General features: G+C 44.0%; 1 protein-coding gene across 2 annotated transcripts; it reads right to left on the bottom strand.

Moving 5' to 3' along the window:
• Positions 1–13,409: 13,409 nt before the first annotated feature.
• LOC149357514 (uncharacterized) lies at positions 13,410–22,034 on the bottom strand. Of its 2 annotated transcripts, XR_016289906.1 has the most exons (4): positions 20,668–22,034; positions 19,302–19,409; positions 15,946–15,993; positions 13,545–13,676 (listed from the first exon to the last, which is right to left on the bottom strand). XR_016289906.1 is itself a non-coding variant. In XM_089577930.1 (3 exons), the coding sequence occupies exons 1-3, from the start codon at positions 19,428–19,430 to the stop codon at positions 13,452–13,454; spliced, it is 402 nt and encodes a 133-aa protein (XP_089434056.1). In that variant the 5' UTR covers positions 19,431–19,647; the 3' UTR covers positions 13,410–13,451. The 2 variants fall into 2 exon arrangements, 1 of the variants encoding a protein (XP_089434056.1); XM_089577930.1 differs by lacking the exon at positions 20,668–22,034 and having other exon boundaries at positions 13,410–13,676; positions 19,302–19,647.
• Positions 22,035–23,487: the final 1,453 nt, after the last annotated feature.

The following is a 23,487-nucleotide window of genomic DNA, read 5'->3' as shown; positions in this document are numbered from 1 at the left end:
CATACGCAAGAGAAATTCGAATAGACTTAGATCGCGTTGGTCGCCTCGCTCCCTGTTTATCAATTTAAAATAAGCTGAAATTGAATTGCTTCTATGTGAAACACTTGTACACGCCAAAACATGATCAGGAAATGCAGCTATCTCGAAAACTGATTACTATGGGCTTCGCTATCTTGTGCCGAGAGAAAGGATCCGTACACTTGTTGGAAAGGAAACGTAGAAATGTCTTTTACGCTGCGTTGAGGAGTTTCCGAGCAGATGTACAAATGCTGGTGATCTCATAGTAGACCAGCAAAAGTGCGACTCTGAGGCCTGGCTCGTGTCTTGGTAAAAGTGCTCTAAACAAAAAAGTACCTATATATATGGAATGGTCAGGCCACGTTCACAACTCAGTTCAGGTACAGAATTATTCCTTCCCTAGTTTCTTGCATTTTTGTTTTTCAGCGTTGTCAGTATTAGTGGTGAAGGTCACGCGTTTATCAGCGAGTAGGGCTCTTTTTTGTTGTTGAAATGGAGCAGAAATATGAGAGTGCAATTTATTCGGGATTTGCGTTACATTGCATCTTCAGCTAACATAAAATTACTGTGTCAACAATCTCGCTCGTTCGTCTGATTTTGATTTATTAACTTATATGCATGTTAACCTGAACCCTTTCTGTTATTTGCTCAGGAACATGTGCCACAACGAGCGGTTATCCGAAAAGCAGTGCACGTTATGCGAAATTGTACGGAGGGAATTAACCGCCCTGGTATTTATCGTACGCTATTAGAAAATGAAGAACAACGCTGACTAATAGAGCTTACGCTGGCTGTGAAGCAAAACTGTTCATTTTAAAGCTTTTATTACCGCTTTAATAAAAGCTTAACCATAAGCCGAAATTATAAGCGCAATAATTTTCATGCCTCTGGTGTGTTGAAGCGCTAAACTGTTGATTTCGTTCAGAGCTGTGATTGGTCAGAGGAGTAACACAGCACCGATCATGCCGTCTGTCTTTGCTGACTTACTTCTTTTTAAAATGATATCCAATCATGAGTATGAAAGCACATGCACCGAATATTAGTGATTATTTTGGTCGTTAGCAACCAAGAGCATGTTTGCATGCGTGATGGTTGTCGTGGCCCATCGCGGCCAATGCACCTTTTTTCAGTAACGTTCTGTGCATCCGCCAAGCCGCCTCCAGGCGGAGATGGGCAGAAGATCGCTGTACGCGTTCTTCCAAGAAATAGCTTCTGGTCCCTTGAAGAAGCGAGGAGGCGCGGTCAGTGTCGCCAGCGCGGGTGAAAGGATCAATGCAGTGGGGGAGCGTGAGCCAGCGTAGCTTTTAACTATTGTCCTCAAAATAACCCCGCCACCCCGCTTTCGGGAGAGGGCCATCTTCGAGAGGGAGGGGCGGCGGTGAGGGCTGCATACTTTGCTGTACAGCGTCTTCGCGCCGAGGGAACACAGCTGGTTTGAAGAGTAAAAAAGGGGGTAAGTTTTCTGAAAGAGACTAACGGCCTCCACCACCTCCACACGGGTGTAACGATGCACTCTGCAAAGTGCATCGTTAGTCCATACGCCTTCAGATAGCATAAAGGCCGTTGTACGATCGTTTTTGGGCGGATCCGCCAGCGAGCGAACCGCTCGCTTTCGGCCTTCGCTCGGGCGTCGGGCGGAATGAGTGTTGTACGATCATTTTGGAGCTGGCGGACGAGGCGGATGGTTTAAAACGTTCCGATTGGCGCACCCGGCATTGCCGTCTGTCGCAGCTCATCGCTGCCGACGCAGTCATTCAGCAGCAGCGTAAGCGTAGGCGCAAGCCTATACGACGTTGCGTAGGGTTCTCTGTGCTGCTGAATGATAGCAGTGATGTCGGGTGAATATGACTGCTATTATTTTCAACTGGTAACCGTCTGTGCAATCAAACACATGCTTTTAGTGAGTTTCCATTGTTTGCAGAAGCAAACCGACATCCTGAGTGGAGTACTTTAACACAGACGTTGGCTGCCTACCTACAACATAACTGCAAGTAAAAAAATAATGGTGCATTTCATGACAATGGTTTGCTGGATTTGAGGATGGTGACCTTGTGGAACACACATCAAACATCTGAACATGATGAAATTGCTGACTGAAATTTTATGATTCTGGTTCACATACCGCGTAGCTCATGTATAGTAGGATAAAACTTAAAAGAAACAGCAGTTGTTAGAACTCGGTCATGGCCCGAGGCATCCTGTATTACTCCACTAACCAATAACAGTAAACAAAATAAGTTGTTCGATGTTTGACTTTATTAATCTATCCAGGTATCAGAATTCTAGAGGTTATCATTTTTTCTTGTAATAAGCTTCTTATGGTAGTATACAATAAAAGTTTTAACAGCGGACTACTTTTTTTGGCGCGGAAGAATTCTGTGCGGCGGTCCAGATGGCAGAGCTTCACTGCAGACTTAAATTGAATCCGACTATAGTGTTCGGTGATAACATGTTCTGACAGCCAAAAACCAAAACTGAACATTGGTTGTTGGCTGAGCTTAGATGCCAATTCAATGCAAACAAAAATATTTGTTGTAGGAATAGATACGCATAGTTAACATGAAACAAAAAGAGACAACCCGCAACAAACACCTCACTGATACTGCCAACTGTCCAAAGCGATATCACGAACAGTGTATGCTGGACTGTCCTACACAAGAGGTGACATAGAGCAGATGCCTCTGTGTGCTCTTAGATAAAAGGGAATAGTACCGAGGCTTAGTCCATGCTACTGCTTCCGACGTCAAGGTGACCTTGACAAGATTGGTTGTTGCATCTGTAGAGAGGGCATCTGCTGCTGCTGCTGCTGATGTGGACTGCTTGTTCACAGCCTTTAACAATGCTCTGTCATAGCACGTGAAAGAACCCCAGGTGGTCGAAATTTCCGGAGCCCCCCACTACGGCGTCTCTCATAGCCTTAGTCGCTTTGGGACGTTAAACCCCATAAACCAAACCAAACCAAACCAGATCATTTTTGCCCAGCTTGGTTCTTCAGCTGTGGGAAATCCAGCATCACCTGTATATCATTCTTCTTATGTCCGTGTTCACTCCCGCCGCACTTCAACTCTATCCACATCATAGTATGTGTGGTCAAATGACATCAAACACGCCACTGTCTCTCATTAAAGAAAAGGTGTATGTGTATGTGTGTATTATGCATGCATGAAAAAATCAGCATATTTTAGCATGTTACCATCAGATATGAATGCATCTATACATGAGGAAATTACAATGTTCCCAACCTTTACTAATATGGAAGATCAGTGTTAACTGCAGGTGTTTACAATATCACAGAAAAATGACGACGCAATAATACTGATTTCTTTTCTGATTTTTTTTCGTCATGTTTTTCACACCATTACGGAAATCGAAATAGAAATACCACTCAGTGGCTTCAAAGCGGATATGGTGCGCATCACTGTACTAAAGTGCACGCTTTTGTTCTGCAGTGACAGTGGGCAGGCCGCTTCCTTTTACCAGTGCTTCCTGAGGTGACATTGCAGTGAACATTGTGCAAACCAGTATGCAGCATAGTAAACAAGTGTGGAAAGTTCTGTTGAGAGCAAATCAATGTTGACATGCACAGAAACAAGGTGGCGTATTGTGCGTATGACCACAAAGCATTCTTAACTGTCCCATGAATTTAAAACAAAGTGGTTGCTCTGTATTTAAGAAAAGTATACATGTGCCATCCTCATTAATCCATACATAATTAGATAAGGGAGTATGTACACTGGGCTAGAGGTTAAAGAAATGCAAAAACCGATTTGGAAAGTTCACATAGCAAATATTGGCGGAGACTAGGATAGAATGCTTTGTATAGTCAAGGGAACGGGAACTGCTTCATATTTTGCAGTTACTTCAAACAAACACAATCATATGAAGCAGAATGCGAAAAAGTTAATTTTCAGAAATAAGAGCTATGATGTCTCAGGACAGAATGAATTGAAAAATAAGCCATTGAAGTATGTGTGGGCCATAGATGCTTAAGTTCTCCAGTAAAGCTCTACAGCAATCTTGAAGGTCTTGAAGGTACGTCCTTTCTGATCAGTAAAAAATAATATGAGAAATTTTAAGGGCAACTCTGATTCCCAAAGCAGCAAGCAAAAGAGAGAATCTGTATTTGTTAATCGATATCCGCACCACTTGTTATATATAGAATAATGACGTACTAGTTACTAATTACCAATTTCTCAGCAAAATATCCTTATTCCACTGCCAGTCTGGGTTGCAAGGAAACGAATTAACTGAGCCATCAGTAGTCATAAGGAAGTTGGAAAAAAACCAAGTTGAAGTCAGGCCGAAGGATGACGAAGAAAAACAGAAAGGCAGTGATGACTTTTGTCTTTTATTGCTATCTCATTGCTGCAATCTGATGATGAAAGCTTTTAAGCTGAACCAATTGCCCAGTTAATACTATCCTTAGTACATGTGACTATATACAAGTTACATGCATAAGCATACACATGTAGAATTCTCACTGAGCCACATCATGAAGTCAGTGTGTTGCTCAGCTGAGCAGAACAGACAAGCACAAAGAGAAGCCTGGTCAACAACAGGTGGGTGCACTAATGCATGTTTAGCTTTGCAGTGAGCGAATGCAGGTAGCTACAGCTAGCTTGTGCAAAGTTAGCCCAAATGCTACTATTGTGTAAATCTGCCCCGATATTGTTTGAAATCAATTATGAACAAAGTTCTCAATGAACACGTTATGCATAAGAGAGCATTGTACTGGTTTGCCGAGGTGACCGAGTGACTGAGCACTATATCAGATCTATTTGTTTTCATATTTATCACACCTCAGTGGTCCTAAATGACGTTAGTTTAGTAGCGAGCTTTAAAATGGTGTGCCAGGTAGGAGCTCAGTGAGTTCGTAATTTATAGCATGATTTCTGTAGTAACCACTTCGAAGGACAGTAAGATACACAGCCTTGTGGGATGCAAGACCGTTACAGCCTTCTGTGGCACGAACAAAAACGAATCTTGAAATTCAGTGGCATATGAGCTAAATGAGGCACAAGAGTGTTAGTGCACCTAGTGCACGAGAGACTACAAGTTGGGACTGATTAGTTGGGGACGTGTTGGTAAGGAGCAAAAAAAACCTGCATAAGATGAAGACACTCAAATATGCACTTTTAGTGCTGTCAAACTGGACCTTCAAAAATGGCGTGAGAAAATAAAACAAGCGGCTCAGGACTGAACTAATTCAAGGATTCTAGTTAAATTAGATTTTTGCCATGTGCCATTAGAATACCCAAGTTGATGACACACAGGGGAATTTAATGCAAGTAACTTGGAAGACGGTGATACTAACAACACGTCATGGTATAAATATCCTAGGTTGTGGGTGGGTGTATGAGGATTATTAGGTATTTGAACCAGTATACAGTGAATATACCTTTATCGGAAGGCCTTATAAGTTGGCAAAATGTAATGCTGACAATAAAAAACAATATTACTGCATTCTTAGTAACATTAGCAAACAGGACAATCCAGGGCATGCTAATTGTTGTTTTGAACAACTGAAATGCTGGTATTGATTGCAATATGGCACACCCCATATGGCTGTCAGTGAAGGCATATGACAAAACACTGAAGGGACGGTAATAATGCAAGTAATGAAAAGCTGAGGCCCAAAGGAGTGCCTTGGCGGACGTCCGAGATTGCAGGAAAAGGCAAGATACATAAGAATTGGCAAGGGAAATCTGCCGAAGGCTGGCTGTTTAAGCTTGGATCCAGTTTAGAGCTATTGGATGCAAGTTAAAGCACGAGAAAACCAGCCTCACATAAATAGGGGAATCGCATGCTTTTTCAAAGCAAAGAACAAAAGCATCATAGGGGGATGTTGCAGTCAAGGTGCATGTTGTGAAGAATGAGAAAAAGTTGGCTATTGCAGAAATGTCTTCTAAAAGCTTGCCGATTTGAATCAAACAACTTAATGGGCCAAAACAATCTAGCAGGGTCAAGAGTATGAAATGTGTTTGGTGATTTGCAGCACATGCCAATAACACAAATAGGGCCATAGGTGCTGGGTGATGAAGGATTAAAAACAGAGGGGCCAGGCTATAATAAGCACAACATGCACTGTACAGCATGCACTAGATATGCCTATACAACCTACTTCCTCTCCCGTTGTTGCTTTCTGTAAATTTCACAGAACTTGATCATAGCGTACAGTGGGGCGCACCGCTGGCAAGTTGGCATGTCGAAACTGTGCTAAGGGACGACAACAGAGCAAGAATTGCTACCCTGTGCAGTGATGTTGTTACCATCGTCTTTGTTCCTAGCGTAGCTTTACCAGCTCCACATGGCTTATTTTGCAGTCTGCAAGTAGTCATGTCTGTAGCAAGCAGTCACAGGCAAATGAAGGTGGTAGCAGACAGACATATGCAAGTGCATCGACGAGATCTTCTCAAAGCTTCGAGAATGGCTTGTTAAACAAAGTGCTGCGGCTGACCCAGGAAGCGCCGCTGAACAACCGCTTAACACCAATAAGGCCGATTTCGCGAGCAGCTCTGCAACAATAGCATTGCGAACACATCCAGTTTCGTACCACTGATCCCCGGATCGAAAAGGACCATGAGCAAAATCAACAACAGACACTGTCATTGCCTATGAGGTGCTTCAAGACCACTGTATTTTTCTGATTGCAGTGGAAACCAACATCCCACTTAAACTGAATACTGCCAAGCATTTGTCAATATTGACTTAACACTGCTAAGCAAAAAGAGAAAAAAGCAATGGCAAAAGTTTTCTCAATATTTTTTTCTTCTTTTTCATCAAGACTCGTTATGCTCAACTTGCTCTGTGGTCAGTTTTGATTGCATAAGCTGCTGCCACACTTTTTATTTTTTTCTGCACTACATCAATTGAAATGCTCATGAAAAACAGACTTATGAGTTGGCACATATTAGAGATTTGTACGCTGTCAATCAGTCGTGATTCAAAAGCGGCAATGATTCTTGTTTCTAATCGCGTAATACCATGTTGTTACAACCTAAACCGAAATGGCTAGCGGAAGTGTTCAGTCACCCATTCATCACGCCGATATGTTTATTGCAGGCAAATGTGCGCACAGCCGGCAGGAAATAAAAATAAATGACGCTCCCGAAGATACATTTGCACTGCACCGATGTTTTCACACAGGTTACACAGTTTCTCCGGCGAGTCGTAAACCGAGCACCCATCATCACAAAACGTACTGAATGGAGCACCAAAGCGCAGAAGGATGGCGACATCGCTGTTGTCGCCGCAAAACAGTCCTACGGCCGTGCAGCCAAGCTCGCGTCGCGTCACGTAGCACACACGGCAATTCTCAAGCAGAGTGCCAACACGAATCGCGAACAAAATGGTAACGAATGCGTAGCCAGCAACAACGTCATGTGCACACTTCGGTCGCGATCACTGCAACCATCGCAACGAATGCGACTAGCTGCACAACGCCACGTTCATTTCAGCATTCGGAAAGCACGGCGTGCGTAGTGAGCTCTCGAAGGCGCACATTTCACTGCCTTGACGTAAAAGCACTCGCTTCGATCGCAATCACTTTCACTACGCGGACACTAGTCACTGTGCTACGCAGCTCATGCACGCACAAAAGTTCACCGTGAGCAGCTGTTGTTCGCCGCTGTGCGTGATGATCCTCGCAGGAATTAGGAACGCTTGCAGCAACCACAAACAGCTCTATATAAACACTTCGTGACACCGCCAACGCGTAGGTCTTGCGTCGATTTGAAGAGGCGCTCTGTCAACTACATCAGCGTCGATTTCAACTCGGGAAACTGTCACTGCTCGCCGCTGCTGCACGCGGAGAAGTTCGCAGTCACTCTGAACACTCGTAATATCAACATGTGGCCAATATAGTATGCCTCGCGGCATAGGTGCCACCACTACAGCCACGACCTATGCCTCGCTCCCCAGTTCAGTCAACGGACGGCCATCTTGCCCGGCAGGAGCGGATGCCTACGTCACGTAAAAAGCAGCCAATCGCTGCAATTCGGTCGCCGGGCGGTTCGCTCGTCCGCCCCAAAGTTGAAGTTCACCAACTTTCCTTTCGCCTGCCGAACGGAGCCAATGCCTATTGTGTGGTCGTTCGGTCCGCCAGTCCGCCTGCCTGGCGGATCCGCTCAAAAGCGATCGTACAACGGCCTTAAGTCGTGAAGAGGCACCCTTCTTACACCCTTTTTTCTTAGAGTGCATAAGCTTACCGTCCCGGTTAGCTCAGTTGGTAGAGCGACTGCTCCGGTGAAGCGGTGGTCCCGGGTTCGAACCCCGGACCAGGACAAATTTTTCTTTAACTACGAAGTTTCTGAGAAAGCTGTATAGCTGTCCTTTGTAGCCGTATGGCAGCGCTTGGGTGGATGCCAATGAGTAATTACTCCCTTATTATAAAATTATTTCAGATGTACTTTCTTTTTCGGGTGACTTCATGCGTCAAGTCGAAGGTGTGGCCTCGAAATGCATGCCTGCATTATTACACGCTTGAACAACTAAAATAATGAAAAAGAAATACAAACTGGCAAACAACGAAACAACTACAGCAATACATTGCCGAAAATAACGCCTAGAAACAAAATGATAAGTTCGGCTCGTAACTGGCTCCCTTAGATGTATATGCTGTTGCATTTATACAAATGACAATAATACGAAGGAAATAAAAATATAACGAGACCAAATAATTAGAACCGAATTAGCGCAGCTTTAAAAGGTGCTAAAAATGCCAAAAATATTTTGACACAATATGATTTCGAGTTACGCCAGAAGAGCACTATTTAGAGCCGTAAATCGACAAGGTAGGTGACTGGCTGAACGACGCAAACAGAGACGAGAATAGCGTTTCACATTAGACCGTTTATTCACCTAGAACCCCACATGAATGACAAAATATACTACTTTTTCAAACATCTAGATTTTTTCTTGAGGAAACACCCACCACCCCTGCGTGGGCAAACACATCACATGTCTCAGAAATAGTCACTTCAAGAAGTACGTTGCTGGCTGCCACTGCTGCTACGCGGTGTGTCAGTTGGCATTGACATTTTGTTCCACAGCTTCCGTGCTTCTAGCTCAGGTGTCCTACGAGTGTGGAGTTCTCGCATGCAAAACTGTGCTCACTGTGGTTCAGTTATTACAGTCGACGCTTGACAGTACGGGCTGCAGTGCCCCCTTGAACCACACAATCCGTAGCACAAACTGTTTGGTTCTCGAAGGAAAGCACGAATGGGCTTTGATTTCAATTTCTACAGCTGCTCCGGGATCGCATGGCTCTATTATTCTGCAGAGGTTATCTTCGATGCGTCATCTATGCAGTGGGCTTGTTTTTCTAAAATGTCCAGAAAGCAGTTTTCATATTATGAAACAAAAGTACAATGTATGCGGTCATGTGTTTTACGGGAATCCCCCAAAGTAGAGTAGATTTGTAATAAGGAAGTAATTACTCGTTGACATCGACCCGAGCGCAGCCATACGGCTACAGAGGAAAGCTAAACAGCTTCCACGGAAACTTCGTAGTTAAAGAAAAATTCGGCCACCGCTTCACCGGAGCAGTATGAGCTAACTGGGACTTTTTTGTCTTTATTGCCTGTTTTGACAGATTACAACCGGTCACAAACTTATGTTCTGTGCTGCACTCTCAAACATCAAGAGCGGACATGTGTTTCACTCACGTGAGAAAATCAAAACTGTTTCAAGCAACACAACTCTCCCATCAACTCGATAACTTCATCTCCAAAACATAGTTCCTTGTACACTTCATGCAGCCTAAATATGTTTTCTTTGAAGTAATCTCGGACAGACCGCGCATCTTCATCGTACTACCATTCTCCTTCGCCAAATACTGTGCAGGCCAAGAAGGAAAATTACGTCGTATTTATAAAGATCTGGCTAAACGTCCAGGAATTGTATCCCATACGGCGCAAGGGCAAGTCTTTCTTTATTGTACGCTGGAGCACGTCCAAAAGAGCAGCGCATCCCAGCAATCAATGAAGACGTGTTCTATTGACTCTGGATTTCGACACAACACGCACTCAGCACCCCATGGTAAAAACAATCCTTTCTCCTCTATCCATGTTTTAACCGGCAACGTACCAGTGTGCAACTTGAAGAAAAACGTCTTCGCAGCCGCTGGCATCACCATTTTCCGTAGTCATTTTAAAACATTTCCCCCTTGGCCTCCACTATACAGAGATCGATATAGTGGCTCGGGGAAGACACAGTCAAGAGAGTCTTTTAACAATTTCTTACGCGTGACATTTGAAAGGTGTTCCAAACAGAAGCCAGCATTAAAAAACCGGAAAGCAAAGGTCACTTCTTTCAAAAATCTACTTTTAATGTATCGCATCCCATTTACTTTGGAAATAACATAGTTTGGCAAAGCCAAAAAAACCCTCGCTTGAATAAAAGTCTGCAGGAAAGGATAGCGTTGATCTCGAAGAAACATACATCTTGACACCACCTGCCTCAGGTACCAGTGTGGCAAAGAAATACCCCCTTTTCTCAAGCGCAGAAATAAATTATCACGTTTAGTCCTCTCCCATGAGGACTGCCAAACAAAAACTGCGAAGAGACGATAAAGATTTTGAATGCTAAGACGAGGAGAGCATGAAAGGACCTGCAACAAATGGCACACTTTTGAAACCAGGTATACATTACATAAGTTTGCGCGCGCGAAATAGACAGTTACTTTCCCAACCATTTCTGTGTATGCGGGGAGAGTTCTTGAATTTTCTCCTTCTAAAAGTCTTCGTTATCTCGACACATGTCAAGAGGAACACCTAAGTATTTGGAAGGGACATGTGACCATTTTACACCTGCATGAAACAAAGGCACTGATGCCCACTTCCCTTGCCAAAGGCCCGCACATTTGACCAGATTAACAACGCTATTGATTACATCACAAAACCTGCGAACAACCGACATCGCATGTTCTATGCCGCTGTGGTCGGTACAAAAAATGCCACATCATCGGCATAAGCTACTACTTTTGCACATGCTTCCAGTTCAAAACCACGAATACAGTTGTTATTTATTACATTCTGGCAAAGTGGCTCCAGGTACGGAGCGAAAAGCAGCGGTGACAAAGGGGAGTCTTCTCGCACGGATGCTCTAATGGCAATTCTGTCAGTGAGCTCTCGGTTAACAATGAGATTCGTGATACAGTTACAAGCCATTTTAACCTGTTTTAAAACAACTACTCTAACACAGACATGTCCAAGGATTGTAAAAAGAATGTCATGACATACATGGTCAAAGGCCTTTTCTAAATGAATTTGCAACATTGCGACTTGCCTAAAGTCAGTGTCATAGCATTCCAGTATACTCCGAGTGACATGAACATTCGTGAAAATGGCCTGCCCTTGAATTACACACGTCTGGTGAGGACCAACCAAGATGTCTATAACTGACTAAAAGTTTGGCTAAAACTTTCACAAAAATTTTATAATCAACATGGTAAGCGTTATCGCCCGATAACCAGTAACTTGCTTAAGCTGAGCAGGATTGTCAGTTTTCGGTATAAGTACCCAATGTGCAAAAGAAAATGACGATGGTAAAATACCAATTCTAAATGACTCTTGATAAACGCGTTGTAAAATGAGAGCAGTTACGCGTTTGAACGCCTTATAAATTACCGCTGTTATCTCGTCAGGACCTGGCGATTTCCCGAAGTGGAGCTCATCAATAGCGTATTCCAATTCCGCTGTTGACAAGTCGGCAGACAGGATGTCAATGTCTTCACTGGTTAGTTGGTGTAATAGACTCGCTCCCTCCGAGCGAGATGTCGCAATGGCTTGCTCCGAGAGAGGTGCCGTAACGGCGTTTGTTAGTTAACCGGGACGGCAAGCTTATGGTAGGGCGAGAACGAATTGATCATTAACTCGAAGTGGGAGCAGTGTTGGTCAAATGTTTTAAGGAATGCCCCAAGGTGGAGAAGATTTTTAATAAGGGAGTAATACCTCACTGAAACAAAATGGATTGAAAACAATGAGTAACTGAAAATTACTTATTTTATGCTGCTTTCCTTTGTAGCCGTATGGCTGCACTCGAGGGGGCATCATTGAATAATTACTCCCTTAATAAGAAGTATGCGGTCGAAATTTATTCTGGAGTCGTCTATTACTGCATCTCTTTCTCTTATATCTATAACTCCCACTTCCCTCACGGCGTGGTTTAGCAAGTTGAGGTTTCAGCTGGGGGCTTCCCTCCAACCTCTCCTCAGAACTTTTTCTCTCCCTCTCTTCATTGAGAATGAACTTTTCTGATAATTACAACCAGTTTTAATTTTCAGGGACTTTTTCTGCAAGTATTTACTCGTTTTAGATATACTACAGTTTTGTTTTTTGCTCGTCTCTTTTGCAGTGCCCCCTGACCTTTGAACTGAGGGAGAAGGTGTAGGTTTACTCCGTACATAACCTCCGATATTGTCGTCTAAGGCAATTGTTCTTTTTTTCATTTTTTTTACAAAATATTAAAATGGTTGTAAGCCCACACCGAGCTTTATTTATTATTTTATGTTGCCAGACACTTATGATTGCCACAGGGTGGCCAGTATTTTCTGAAAATTAGCAAGAATTGTGATGTAAACATAGGATTAGGTTTTGCTTACTTAGCAGTAAAAAACTAAAGGTATTTCTTTTCTTTAGAAATAGTTGCAAATTTTTCGAAATTACTGACCAAAGCTTCTTGTTGCCACATGTTTATATCACAGTTAGCCTAGTTTCCGCAGCTTGCATTACATATCCAGTGCGTTGAATGCTTATTTAAGGCGCTTTATTGCAAATCTTGAAGAGTGTACTGCATAACTATCGAACAAATAGCTTCTGTTTAGCTTTCGCTACTTTATGCTACGAATTGTGTGGTTCAAGGTGGCACTGCAGCCCGTACTGTCGAGCGTTGACTGTCGTAACTGAACCAAAGTGAGCACAGTTTTGCATGCGAGAACTCCACACTCGTAGGACACCTGAGCTAGAAGCGCGGAGGCTGTGGAACAAAATGTCAGTGCCAACCCTATTGAAAATATTGAGCGTGAATTCTGCGTGCCTATCTTTGCGTGTTTATTGCCACGCAAAATGCGACGACTGAACGAGGTCGCAGAACGCGAGACATATTTCACATAATTTGCGCAAGCTGAGCAAGCTCGCAAACGCGAGACATCTCTCACATAACTGCGCAAGCCGCGTAAGGCTCGTACAGCAGGAGACATCCTCACGTAATATGCGCAAGCCGGGTGAGGCTTCCAGAATGTCCGAGAGCCAAGGGTGAGTCCCAGAATGTTCAAGAGTTGAGTCTATCTCACAGAGCACTAGACAGTGTCTAATGGAGTTACCATCATGATGCCGATAATACCTTGCATGGCTGCAAGGCTCCTACATCACTGCTCCACACGGTACGCTAATGTACTGCATTAAGGCCTCCTCATCTGTCTGTCACTGCCTCATTCAGCATGCATGTTGTGAGATAACAAGCTTTGCAGAAACGGTGCTTCGTGGGATGGCTCTCATGTGTGTAGCATGCTTGCAAAAGGACATAGATAAGGTCACCTTAACTGGCTTTATTAATGCCACATCCCTCATGATGGGTGCCACACAGTGGCTAAACAATATCTTCAGTTTCTCCAAGTCCAGCAGGTTGGCGTCTTGATACAGGTTCTCACTATGCAGCACCTGCAAAAAGGTAGGAGTATATGCAAAAAAATTCAGTTAATCTGTTTTCTGGAAATTCCAGAAAAGGGCACAAGTACTTCTTCCATTAATGAACTAACGATGATTTCGAAAAGTTTCAGGTTTGAAATACAGACACTGGAAAACCCGACTCAAGCACGCAGACTGCTCAGCATCAAACCTGCACAAAATCTAATAACCGTGTCACACAGGCATTTTGAAGGCTTTCAAATGGCTATTAACTCAGTGGCACTTGAATACAGCTAAATGGGCATTTCCAATAGCCACTGAGTCCCTAGAACAGTGTGGGCATCTATTAAGATTTTTGAAGGCTTTTCAGTGGTAGAAATTTGCACTCAGACATGGAGCACTCGCAACCATACACTAAGCAATAAAATCAAAGCAATTTAATCGCTGAAAGAATACTCAACATGAAATTTACAACTTATTTCACTAAAAAAAATAAGGCTAGCCACAAAACACTGCAGCAAGCATATTATCACTGTTGCCAATAGCACAAAAACAATGAATACCACCTTTTCAAAACTGTGTGAGCGCTACAACAGCTTCCCAGCAAAATTATCAACTGTGACAGTGGCGCCACAGCAGCTTGGTGCGAGATGATGAAATATCTCTACGGCGATCAAGTATTCTGTGTAGCAGTGGCATAACTCCCGAGTTGAAGTGCAAATCTCAAAGCTCAATCTCCCACCTCAACTGTTATCTTTAAATACATATTTAAATTCATTGGAGCGTGCTGCAGAAGTAGGTGGTCAGATCATTCGAGAGGATACCTGCAAGGTATCTCAGGAGACGAAAGGTCTGATGAAGAAACGCCAATGCATGAGGACGTCTAACTTCAGAGATAGAATAGAACTAGGGGAGCTATCGAAGTTATTTATAAGTGCAAGGTAGCCGACATAAGAAAGTTTAACATGGAGAAAACCTAGCATGCTCTAAAGCATGGAGGTAGCCTAAAATCAGTGAAGAGAAAACTAATCACAGGTAAAAACCAGATGTATGCGCTAAAAGACAAAGAGGGCAATGTCATAAGCAATATGGATAAGATAGTTAAAGTAGCCGAAGAGTTCTGCACAAATCTCTACAGTAGTGAATGTAACCAGAACGTTACGGAGAGAGGCAGTAGAGCATAGCAATGGGACATCCCGCCAGTAACGAGGGAGGAAGTAAAGAAAGCCTCAGGAGCAATGCAAAGGGGTAAAGCAGCTGGTGAGGATCAGGTAACAGCAGATTTGTTGAAGGACGGAGGAGAGATTGTGCTAGAGAAACTAGCCACCCTGTACACGCTTGCCTCGTGCCCACGAGCGTATCAGGAGCTTGGAAGAATGCGAACATTATTTTAATTCATAAGAAAGAAGATGTCAAGGACTTGAAGATTTACAGACCGATCAGCTTACTATCCATTGTCTACAAGGTATTTACTAAGGTAATCACTAATAGAGTCAGGACAACCTTCGAATTCAATCAACCAAATGATCAGGCAGGCTTTCGTAAAGGATACTCAACAAGAGACCACATTCATGCAATCAATCGGGTGATAGAGAAATCAGCAGAATATAACCAACCCCAATATATAGCCTTCATTGACTACCAGACAGCAATTGACTCGGTGGAACCACAGCTGTCAAGCAGGCATTGTGGAATCAGGGTGTAGAAGAGTGTTATGTGAAAATATTGGAAGATATTTATAACGACTGCACAGCTACCATAGTTCTCCATAAGGTCAGCAATAAAATTCCTCTATATTCCGAGTTTTCTAACACCACCATCATTTTTTGGCACCGTGACCATATCATACAAGAATGTGAGACCTACTGCATACCTAAAGAAAATATGTGTGTAAGCCAAGCATCAGCCGTTGTATGCAATAAGAAGTCTAAGTGAAAAAGATTCTATGTAAATTAGAGAAAGCCTTGCCATTTTTGTACTTCTGCTTCTATGACTGCTTGCTGGATTTTTTTCTTTAGTTGGAAGCATTCTTCCATCCCTTATCTCTCTACACTATTCCTCTGCCAATTGACTGAGTAACCCAAATAGCAACTCCTAAGTAGGGAGGGGGCCTTCCACAGTGACCACACAGGGGCCTTCAAGTTCTTGCAGCAATCAAAACATTCCTTTGTAACACTGGCCTTGAATGCACCACTATACGTTTGTGGCAGGCCAAATACTTATACAATTTATGTTTTAAAACCACACAGAAATCCACAACTGCCATTATGAAAACAACCTAGTAATGTAACCATAAGCGCACCTGGCCAGCATGATCAGCATGGAAAGGCGCACAGCTTGTGTGCAGCTCCTAAAATGAAAGCAAATTCACATGATTAATTGCAATTTCCGCAGAGACATTCTTGAAAAATCATGTTGTTGCACCACTCAGCCTCAAGCCTGCCGTATTGCTCCTGCAGCAATGAGGCAAATCTGAGCACAGCTTGGGGTGAGCTGGTGGTATCACATTACGCACCTGACACTACGTGCATCAATCCATTTGTATGATAGAATTTCAGAATGGCGAAAAGACACACACACAGGAAAAAATGGTGGGTGGATGAGATTAAGAAGTTTGTGGGGATACAGTGGCCGCAAGTGGCAAAGGACAGGGTTAATTGGAGAGACATGGGAGAGGCTTTGCCCTGCAGTGGGTGTAGTCAGGCTGCTGCTGCTGATGATGATAATGATGACAGCCTGAGCACACCTACAAAGTAAAACTGTGATCTCGACCCAGCAGCACTTTACTGTGTTGAAAGAGAACAGGTACAATTGAATTACTGCATTACCTTGTTATTATCATTAAAAAGTACAGGGCTTAAGGACTTCCTAATTTACATCGAAACGAATGGGTTACAGTGAACTTTCACGGATTACACTAACAGGCACTGAAAATCCAACACAGCTGCCCAAGAGAATATTAGGCAGCCGCGCTAGCCTTCTTTTGCGCTATGCTACCTGATAACAGATTAAAATTCCAGAGCAATTTACTCATACTCTAGCACTGGGATATGTTATGCCCCAGACTGATGCAGCTGTCTTACTAAAGGCAGAGAAGCTTTCAGTGTGGGTCATGTGTGCTGTGGCGTGAACACATGCACAGCATCGCCTGCTACCATTCAAGTCCTCTGTGTACACAAATGCAGGTGCAATAGAAAACCCACATCACAAATTTGGCTAGTCTGGTCGGCCAAGCATGGGCCAGCTGATAGCACGAAGCAGCAGGTGCGACACATACCATCATCATCAGCCTGACTAGGCCCACTGCAGGGCAAAGGACTCACCCATGTCTCCACATTAACCCTGTCCTTTGCTAGGTGTGGCCACCATATCCCCGCGAACTTCTTAATCTCTTCGGCCCATCTAACTTTCTGCCGCCCCCTGCTATGCTTGCATTCTTTTGGAATCCACTCCATTACCCTTAAGGACCAGCGGTTATGTTGCCTCCCCATTACAAGCCCCGCCCAGGCCCATCTCTTCCTCTTAATTTCAAGTAGCATGTCATTAACCCGCGTTTGTTCCCTCACCCACTCCGCCCCCTTTTGGTCTCTTAATGTTAGACTTATCATTTTTCTTTCCATAGCTCACTTTGCTGTCCTTATCGTTTGGCACGTGTTTTTTTCTTTGTAAAAAGCCATAAAGTATTATACACGGATTACCACATGGCATCCTCCTATGACCGCTAAATAATTTATGATCAAATTTCTTTCTCCTGCTGTATTTGTTTCGGTTTCGACAGCTGAATGATGGCTGTGACGTCAAAGCGAGGTTATTGGTCATGTGAGGCATGAAAAACTGCAATACAATTGGTACTTCTGGCTCTTAAGGAATGCTGGCGTCAGCGCTGTAGGGAATTAAAATGATGAAGCAGCGATTATAAGTGCAGTTTTTCCACGCCTCACGTGACCTATAACCTCTCTTTGATGTCATAGCCATAGTCAAATTGTTCACCGAAACAGGATGGCAGAAAAAGTTGATTATAAATTATTTAGCGGTCTCACGCGAATACCAGATGGTGATTCATGCATAGTAGTGTCTTCCGCATCACTATAGAGAAGAAAACATGCCACCAAGATTAGGTGTCTATACTCTTTTAAGCTGAACTCTCTTCATTAGCCTCCACGTTTCTGTCCCAAAAGTGAGAAACATGCAGGCTAAAGAAAAAGATTTTAGCTTAAGTACCAAAGTGGCTCTAATCACACGATGAAGCGGAAAAACTCTCGACACTTGAACAGAGAACAAATAGGAATTCCAACAAAATTTTAGATTCTTGTCAGGCTGTCAAGCATTTCTGAATATTGTAAACTGCACTTTCACACATACAGTACGCATGTATGCCAAGCTCACATTCAGTAGCCCTGTTTACCGGCTGTAATTATCACGGTCTGAGCTCAGTTACAGATTTAAAACCAGCCAAAAGATGCAACACAGGAAAAGAAGAAAACAGGTTGGACTATCAATTGAATTTTTTGTAAAGGAAAAGAAGGCTCGCATGAAGATGCGCCACACATGACCCACACCAGCGAAAGGCAGGACAACAAATAACTGTCACTGATATACAAGCACGTCATCTAAAAGAGAAAATTCTTTCTGTTGAAGATTGACTAATGGCTTCGCTACTCATACAGCCGTTGCCTTGGAGATATGCATCAAATACCTTACAGATTTGTTTACCACTTCTATACACCACTGAAGTGTCACAGAAATCAGGCGTACACACTGATGGGTCATCTTATGATTTACACTCACGAAATTGGCACTGTAGTGCCAGATTAGAAGCTGCCTTCCCCCTAACAAGTTAGTGCTCACTCAGGAACACATTAAATACACCTGCACATATCCCTGAAGTAGTTTCTTGCACAAGCTAGCGGAATGTGATAAACCACTTTCCTGCAAGTCCTGAACCTAGTTTTATGGGATACCATACTGCTATCCCGGTTTTTAACAGCAGCGCAAAGGCCATCAACACAATGATTGGCGCAAAAATTACATTTAAAAATTTTCCCGCCACTCGATTTGAACTCATGAAGTCTACACAAAGGACTCCATGATAACCGTTCTGAGGTGAATGGCAGTTCAGCCTAGCCTCTGGAATCTGTGCCAAAAAAAAACGGAGTCAGCGCATCGCAATTTACTTCCGAAATCAGCCGGTGCTGATGAAAATTGTATGTTTTGCTTTCTCTGGCTTATAAAGCTCCACTTTCAGAAAAAGTGTCGTCTTTGTGGTTAGGATGCGGAACTTCATCATCACAGGTCAACTTCAGCTTGCCATCAGTGTCCCTTTAATGCCTCAAAGTTCAACAATAGCTCCATTCATAGAGCAGGGCTGTGCATAAATTTCGACCACCAAAGATTCTTTAACATGCACTGACATTGCATAACACACGAGCAAATATGCATTTCGCCTTGTCGAAACGAAGCCACCACAATTCAATCCCGCGTCTTTGGGCTCAGTAGACGAACACCAATGCAGTAGGCCACAGCAGCAGGTGAAAAACAAAAGAGAGCCCTTAATAGGCAACCTAACTTCCCAAAATCAACATAACGAGGGGTCACACAAGTAGCAGTGGACTAGGAAAATAAAAGCTACTTGTGTCGGAAGATGTCTTCAGTGTTTACCTCAAAAGCCTGCTTGCTTGCTGGGCATCCTAGCACCAAGCGAAAGGCTGGCACAGCTATACTGGACAGCTTGGAAGAGGCATTGCTGGTAAAGCTATGTGGAGATTGCTGCAAGGTAAAAAGACACATTTAACAGCAGCACAGTGCAAAAAATGGACTAGAATCAAGCATGTAAGGCAAAATGCAAGGCACAAAAAGGAGCCGGTCGCAGAATGGAACACAACTGTTTAACCACATTTCGAAGTGGGCCAGGCAACAAGAAATTCATAACCACGGCAGTCATTCACAAGCTAGCCTCAGACGAGACATCACTTGCATATCGATATCCAGCATCGTTTCTACAATACATGCCACCATTCAAAACAGACCCACCGCAGAACGATATTTTCAGTAGAAGGCTGGTTTGCTTCAAATTTTGCATGCGTCCCTCAATTTGAAATCTGGCATGATTAGCACTGATTTCACATTCTCACAGGTATGATGAATTAATAGTGCCAATTGCAGAAAAACCACACTTTTTCCTTTAACATCAAATAAGGCATTGGAGAGGTACCTCAGCATATTTAAGTCAAAGTCAGATTTATTTTCGCCATTGGTTATAATCATGAAACAATCAAGTTTATTCTTCGTACATATTAAAGGCTCAATTACCCTTAAATTTCACTGCAACTTCGGGATTTAGGGCAAATGGAGCTAGGGCACCTGTGTGCATTTTGCAGTTGTTTGTACCATTTCAGCTCCGAGCCAAAGTATGAAAAAGCGAATGCCAAAATAGAGGCGAAAAACTTCAGAGCAATTTGTTTTTATCTCACCGTTCTGCTATTCAAGGCTCGACTACACTGGCTCGGCTATAAGTACGAACGCAGCTGGATCATATGGAGCTTCGTACCTTAAATACACAATTTATAAAAGTACAAGTGAAATACAAGTGAAAGAGGAGGAAGCTCAATCCTAACGCATACAGCTGAATCGCAGTCTACGTAGTTAAACTGCTCGAGCGCTGTTACTTCAATTACAGCGTAACATGCGGCGAGAATGTAAAGCCTGGGCCGAAGATCTATTGGTGGGCACATATTCCATTCTCGGCAAGAGATGAATGGCAGTACGGCGGCAGTAAGGCGCCGATATCGTGCACCCCGCGATCGGATCAGCTGTGCATATTTGCATGGCATACTGACCATGACCGTGTGACCACTGACACTACACGCGCATTCATGCCCGTGTGCCGCCAGCAAACAACCTTTCAGCGCTGCGTGCTGCCGCGATAGGCACTGCGTCTTCGCGTCTCTGTACTAGCTGTGTTGACGTGGCCAGTTGTGCGCAAAGGCTTTGAAATAATGAACAGGTTCGAAGAAAATTAACTTACCCCCAAGATGCGAGATGTCACCCGGGTAGTGGTCTCCCACCAGCTGCTCCGCCATGGAGGAAATGAGCCCCACCATCAGCATAGCGTTTCCAGTGAAGGCGCGCAAAGGACGACGCGCTATCCGTCGAGCCCGCTGACGCACGCTATAAACACAGGTTTACTCAGCACCTTACCACGTTTTCGTACATCGCACCAGCGAATTTCACTGCTGTCGGCACATCACATATCGGAAGAGTGACAAATGCTCATGCCAGCGATGGTTCATGCCCTCGGCACCACAAAGGACCACGAAAAACGTAGTAACGCTGACCGCCATGCTGTCCCTCCCCAGACGCTGCGTTCGTTGGCTAGCGCTTCGGCCAGTTCCGGCTTCCTTCGGCCCGTTTAGAAAGGCATCGCCTCCAGGCAATCCTCCAGGTCGTCTCTTTCGGGCTCTATGCTTTTGGGCAGTGCGATAGCAAAGGACTAAAACCAAATGAAACTTTCGTTACAAAAATAATTAAGTTCTTGTGCACATATTAGCATTAAAAACTTGAGAAATTTGTGACGCATGGACGCATTAATATGCGTGTCGGTACATTCGTGCGTGCGTGCGTGCGTGAGTGGGCATGGTCTAGCGCGTCAAATCCAAAGCCTATCCGACATGCCAACGTTGCGACATGCTGCATGGTTTCTGAGATCACCGCCGTGAGCTTCGCTTGTTTTCTCGTGCTGCTGCTGGGCGGTCTTGCGCGCCGCTGTTACTGTGCTGGAATCGCAAAAGAAGAAGGATTACCGGTGTGTGCTGCCGGTGGGCGCGCTCTCATCCAAGAGTAGTAGCAGCTCCCAATTAAGCGATCCGTCGGGGCATATGTGCTATGGATGTCTGGTCGACAACGATAATGAGGTCAGCAGTGCGGTGCCGTCGTTTGATGAGTCGAACCTTTCGGCCTATTGCACTGCTAACTTCGTTGCAAAAATGCCTGGCTCATAAGCAGCGACAGTGGCCATTGTTTCTGTGGTGTGTTTCGATTACAAGACGGCGCCCTTCTACAGTGTGGCTTCCTTGGAAACTTAGTCGGCGGTGTGCCTGCAACGCCTGTCGCTGTCAGCTCAAACTGACCGCCTGCGAGCGCTGCCTTCTTTTGCGATGTGAACGGTGACGGGACACTTACTGCCTGTGGCCGGAGCTTATAGCAAAAGCGAAGAGTGTTTTGTGTGAAGGTTTGACGAAGTGCGTGTGTCAGTCTGGACCCTTAGCAAGTCATACGAGATGCGACATGCAAAAGTGGTCCACCAGTCGCTTCAGCAGAAAGGAGTGCGGATGTTTTTTACGTTACTTCAATCGAGAACTGCCCATGCAAATATTTCAACTCGTCTCTTGCCTAAACAGCATAGTAAAGAAGCTAAAGCAACAAAACTGCTGTTTCCATGCTGTATATTGATTCCGCACTCGTGCTAGAGGTGGGAAATATGTAGCTGTTATTGGCGGAGTTACAGCCTATGAAGCACGTGCAGCTTCATGTAATTGCAGGTTAGGATATGCGCCTTACTTGGTATTGACTTTGTAACCAGACATAGCCATCTGTCAACTAAAAGAAATTTTCTTGCTATAGGATTCTGCAGCATTATGTATGCTTCTGGACACTGAATACCGGGTGCGTCACCTCTCTTGAAAGCACTCAGATTTGTGTACTTATCAGTACGTTTGAGATGAGAAAATTTTATCAGCTTCTTTTCTTTATTTTATAATTAGCTACACAGCATGTCGCAAAAAAATGTTTTAAGGAAAAGTATTTCAGTTTAGAGTAGAACAGTTCAACAAAGTTGTTTTGGGCATTCTGGTAACTTCAAGATGGTATCTGATGGTTGCATACAGACGCGCAAGTCAAACCTCAAAGGGCATCAAACTTAACAGTACCGCGGAGCTTATCCTTTCGTGCTTTTTATGTGTGTGTAGATCACCTGGGGAAGTTCAGTATTGGATGTTGGATTTCATAGTTCTGCTACAACTTTTATCTTCCTTTCTACACATGAAACATGACTGAACTCGATTACATTCCCCAAGCAAATACCTGACGCCTTACAAGCGTTCCTTACTGTGCACAGCTGTCCCAGTGCATTATATCCACTCATGTGCAGCACACTGTTGTGTTGCTCTTGGTCTCCAAATGTGACGCTCAGCAATATGATGGAATGATGGAAGACTATTGATAGTAACAATATTGGCATTATGCATTTGTTGGCCAGCGATATAACCAAAACATTTGTGATACCTGATTGGTTTGACGGTCTCATGTGGCTTAATGTCCCAAAGAGACTCAAGCTATAAGGGATGCCGTAGCATGAAAATACATGGAAGCCCATCTAATAAAGAGCTGATAAAGGAATATCCAAAAATGACACCTATGCAAAATGAAAAAACTACAGAGAATGTTTACTGCATTGGAATCGGAGCAAAAGCATGGATTTGTGCCACATAGAAGACGACGGTGAGCAGGCAGTGCCACGGGACGGAGCAGATGGAAGTTGATAAAGACGACGCTCTACAATGCACAGCGCGAGGGTGCAACTTATTTACACTCACAACTCATTTAGGCTCATTCAGACAAACCATTCCGCGGTCAACCACTTATACGGTTGGTTGGATTCGCCTGCACTGGTTCGCTAAAGTTCCGTGGCGGTGTCGCGAGCGTGCAGCGCCAGTCCCTGCAGTTCAAGTGCAGCTTGGCACTGGCTGCTTCCAAAACAAACGGTCGAGTGCATCGTCTGCTATCCTTGGTGTCACCACCCAGCCAGCAGCGTGGTGCCCATATATCAACGGCCGCTTACATCCCGAAG

This window comes from Amblyomma mixtum, chromosome 3 (genome assembly GCF_055824585.1).
Source record: "Amblyomma mixtum isolate Tamu chromosome 3, ASM5582458v1, whole genome shotgun sequence".
Classification (NCBI taxonomy): Eukaryota; Metazoa; Arthropoda; class Arachnida; order Ixodida; family Ixodidae; genus Amblyomma; species Amblyomma mixtum.
This window is presented reverse-complemented; position numbering and strand designations above follow the sequence as displayed.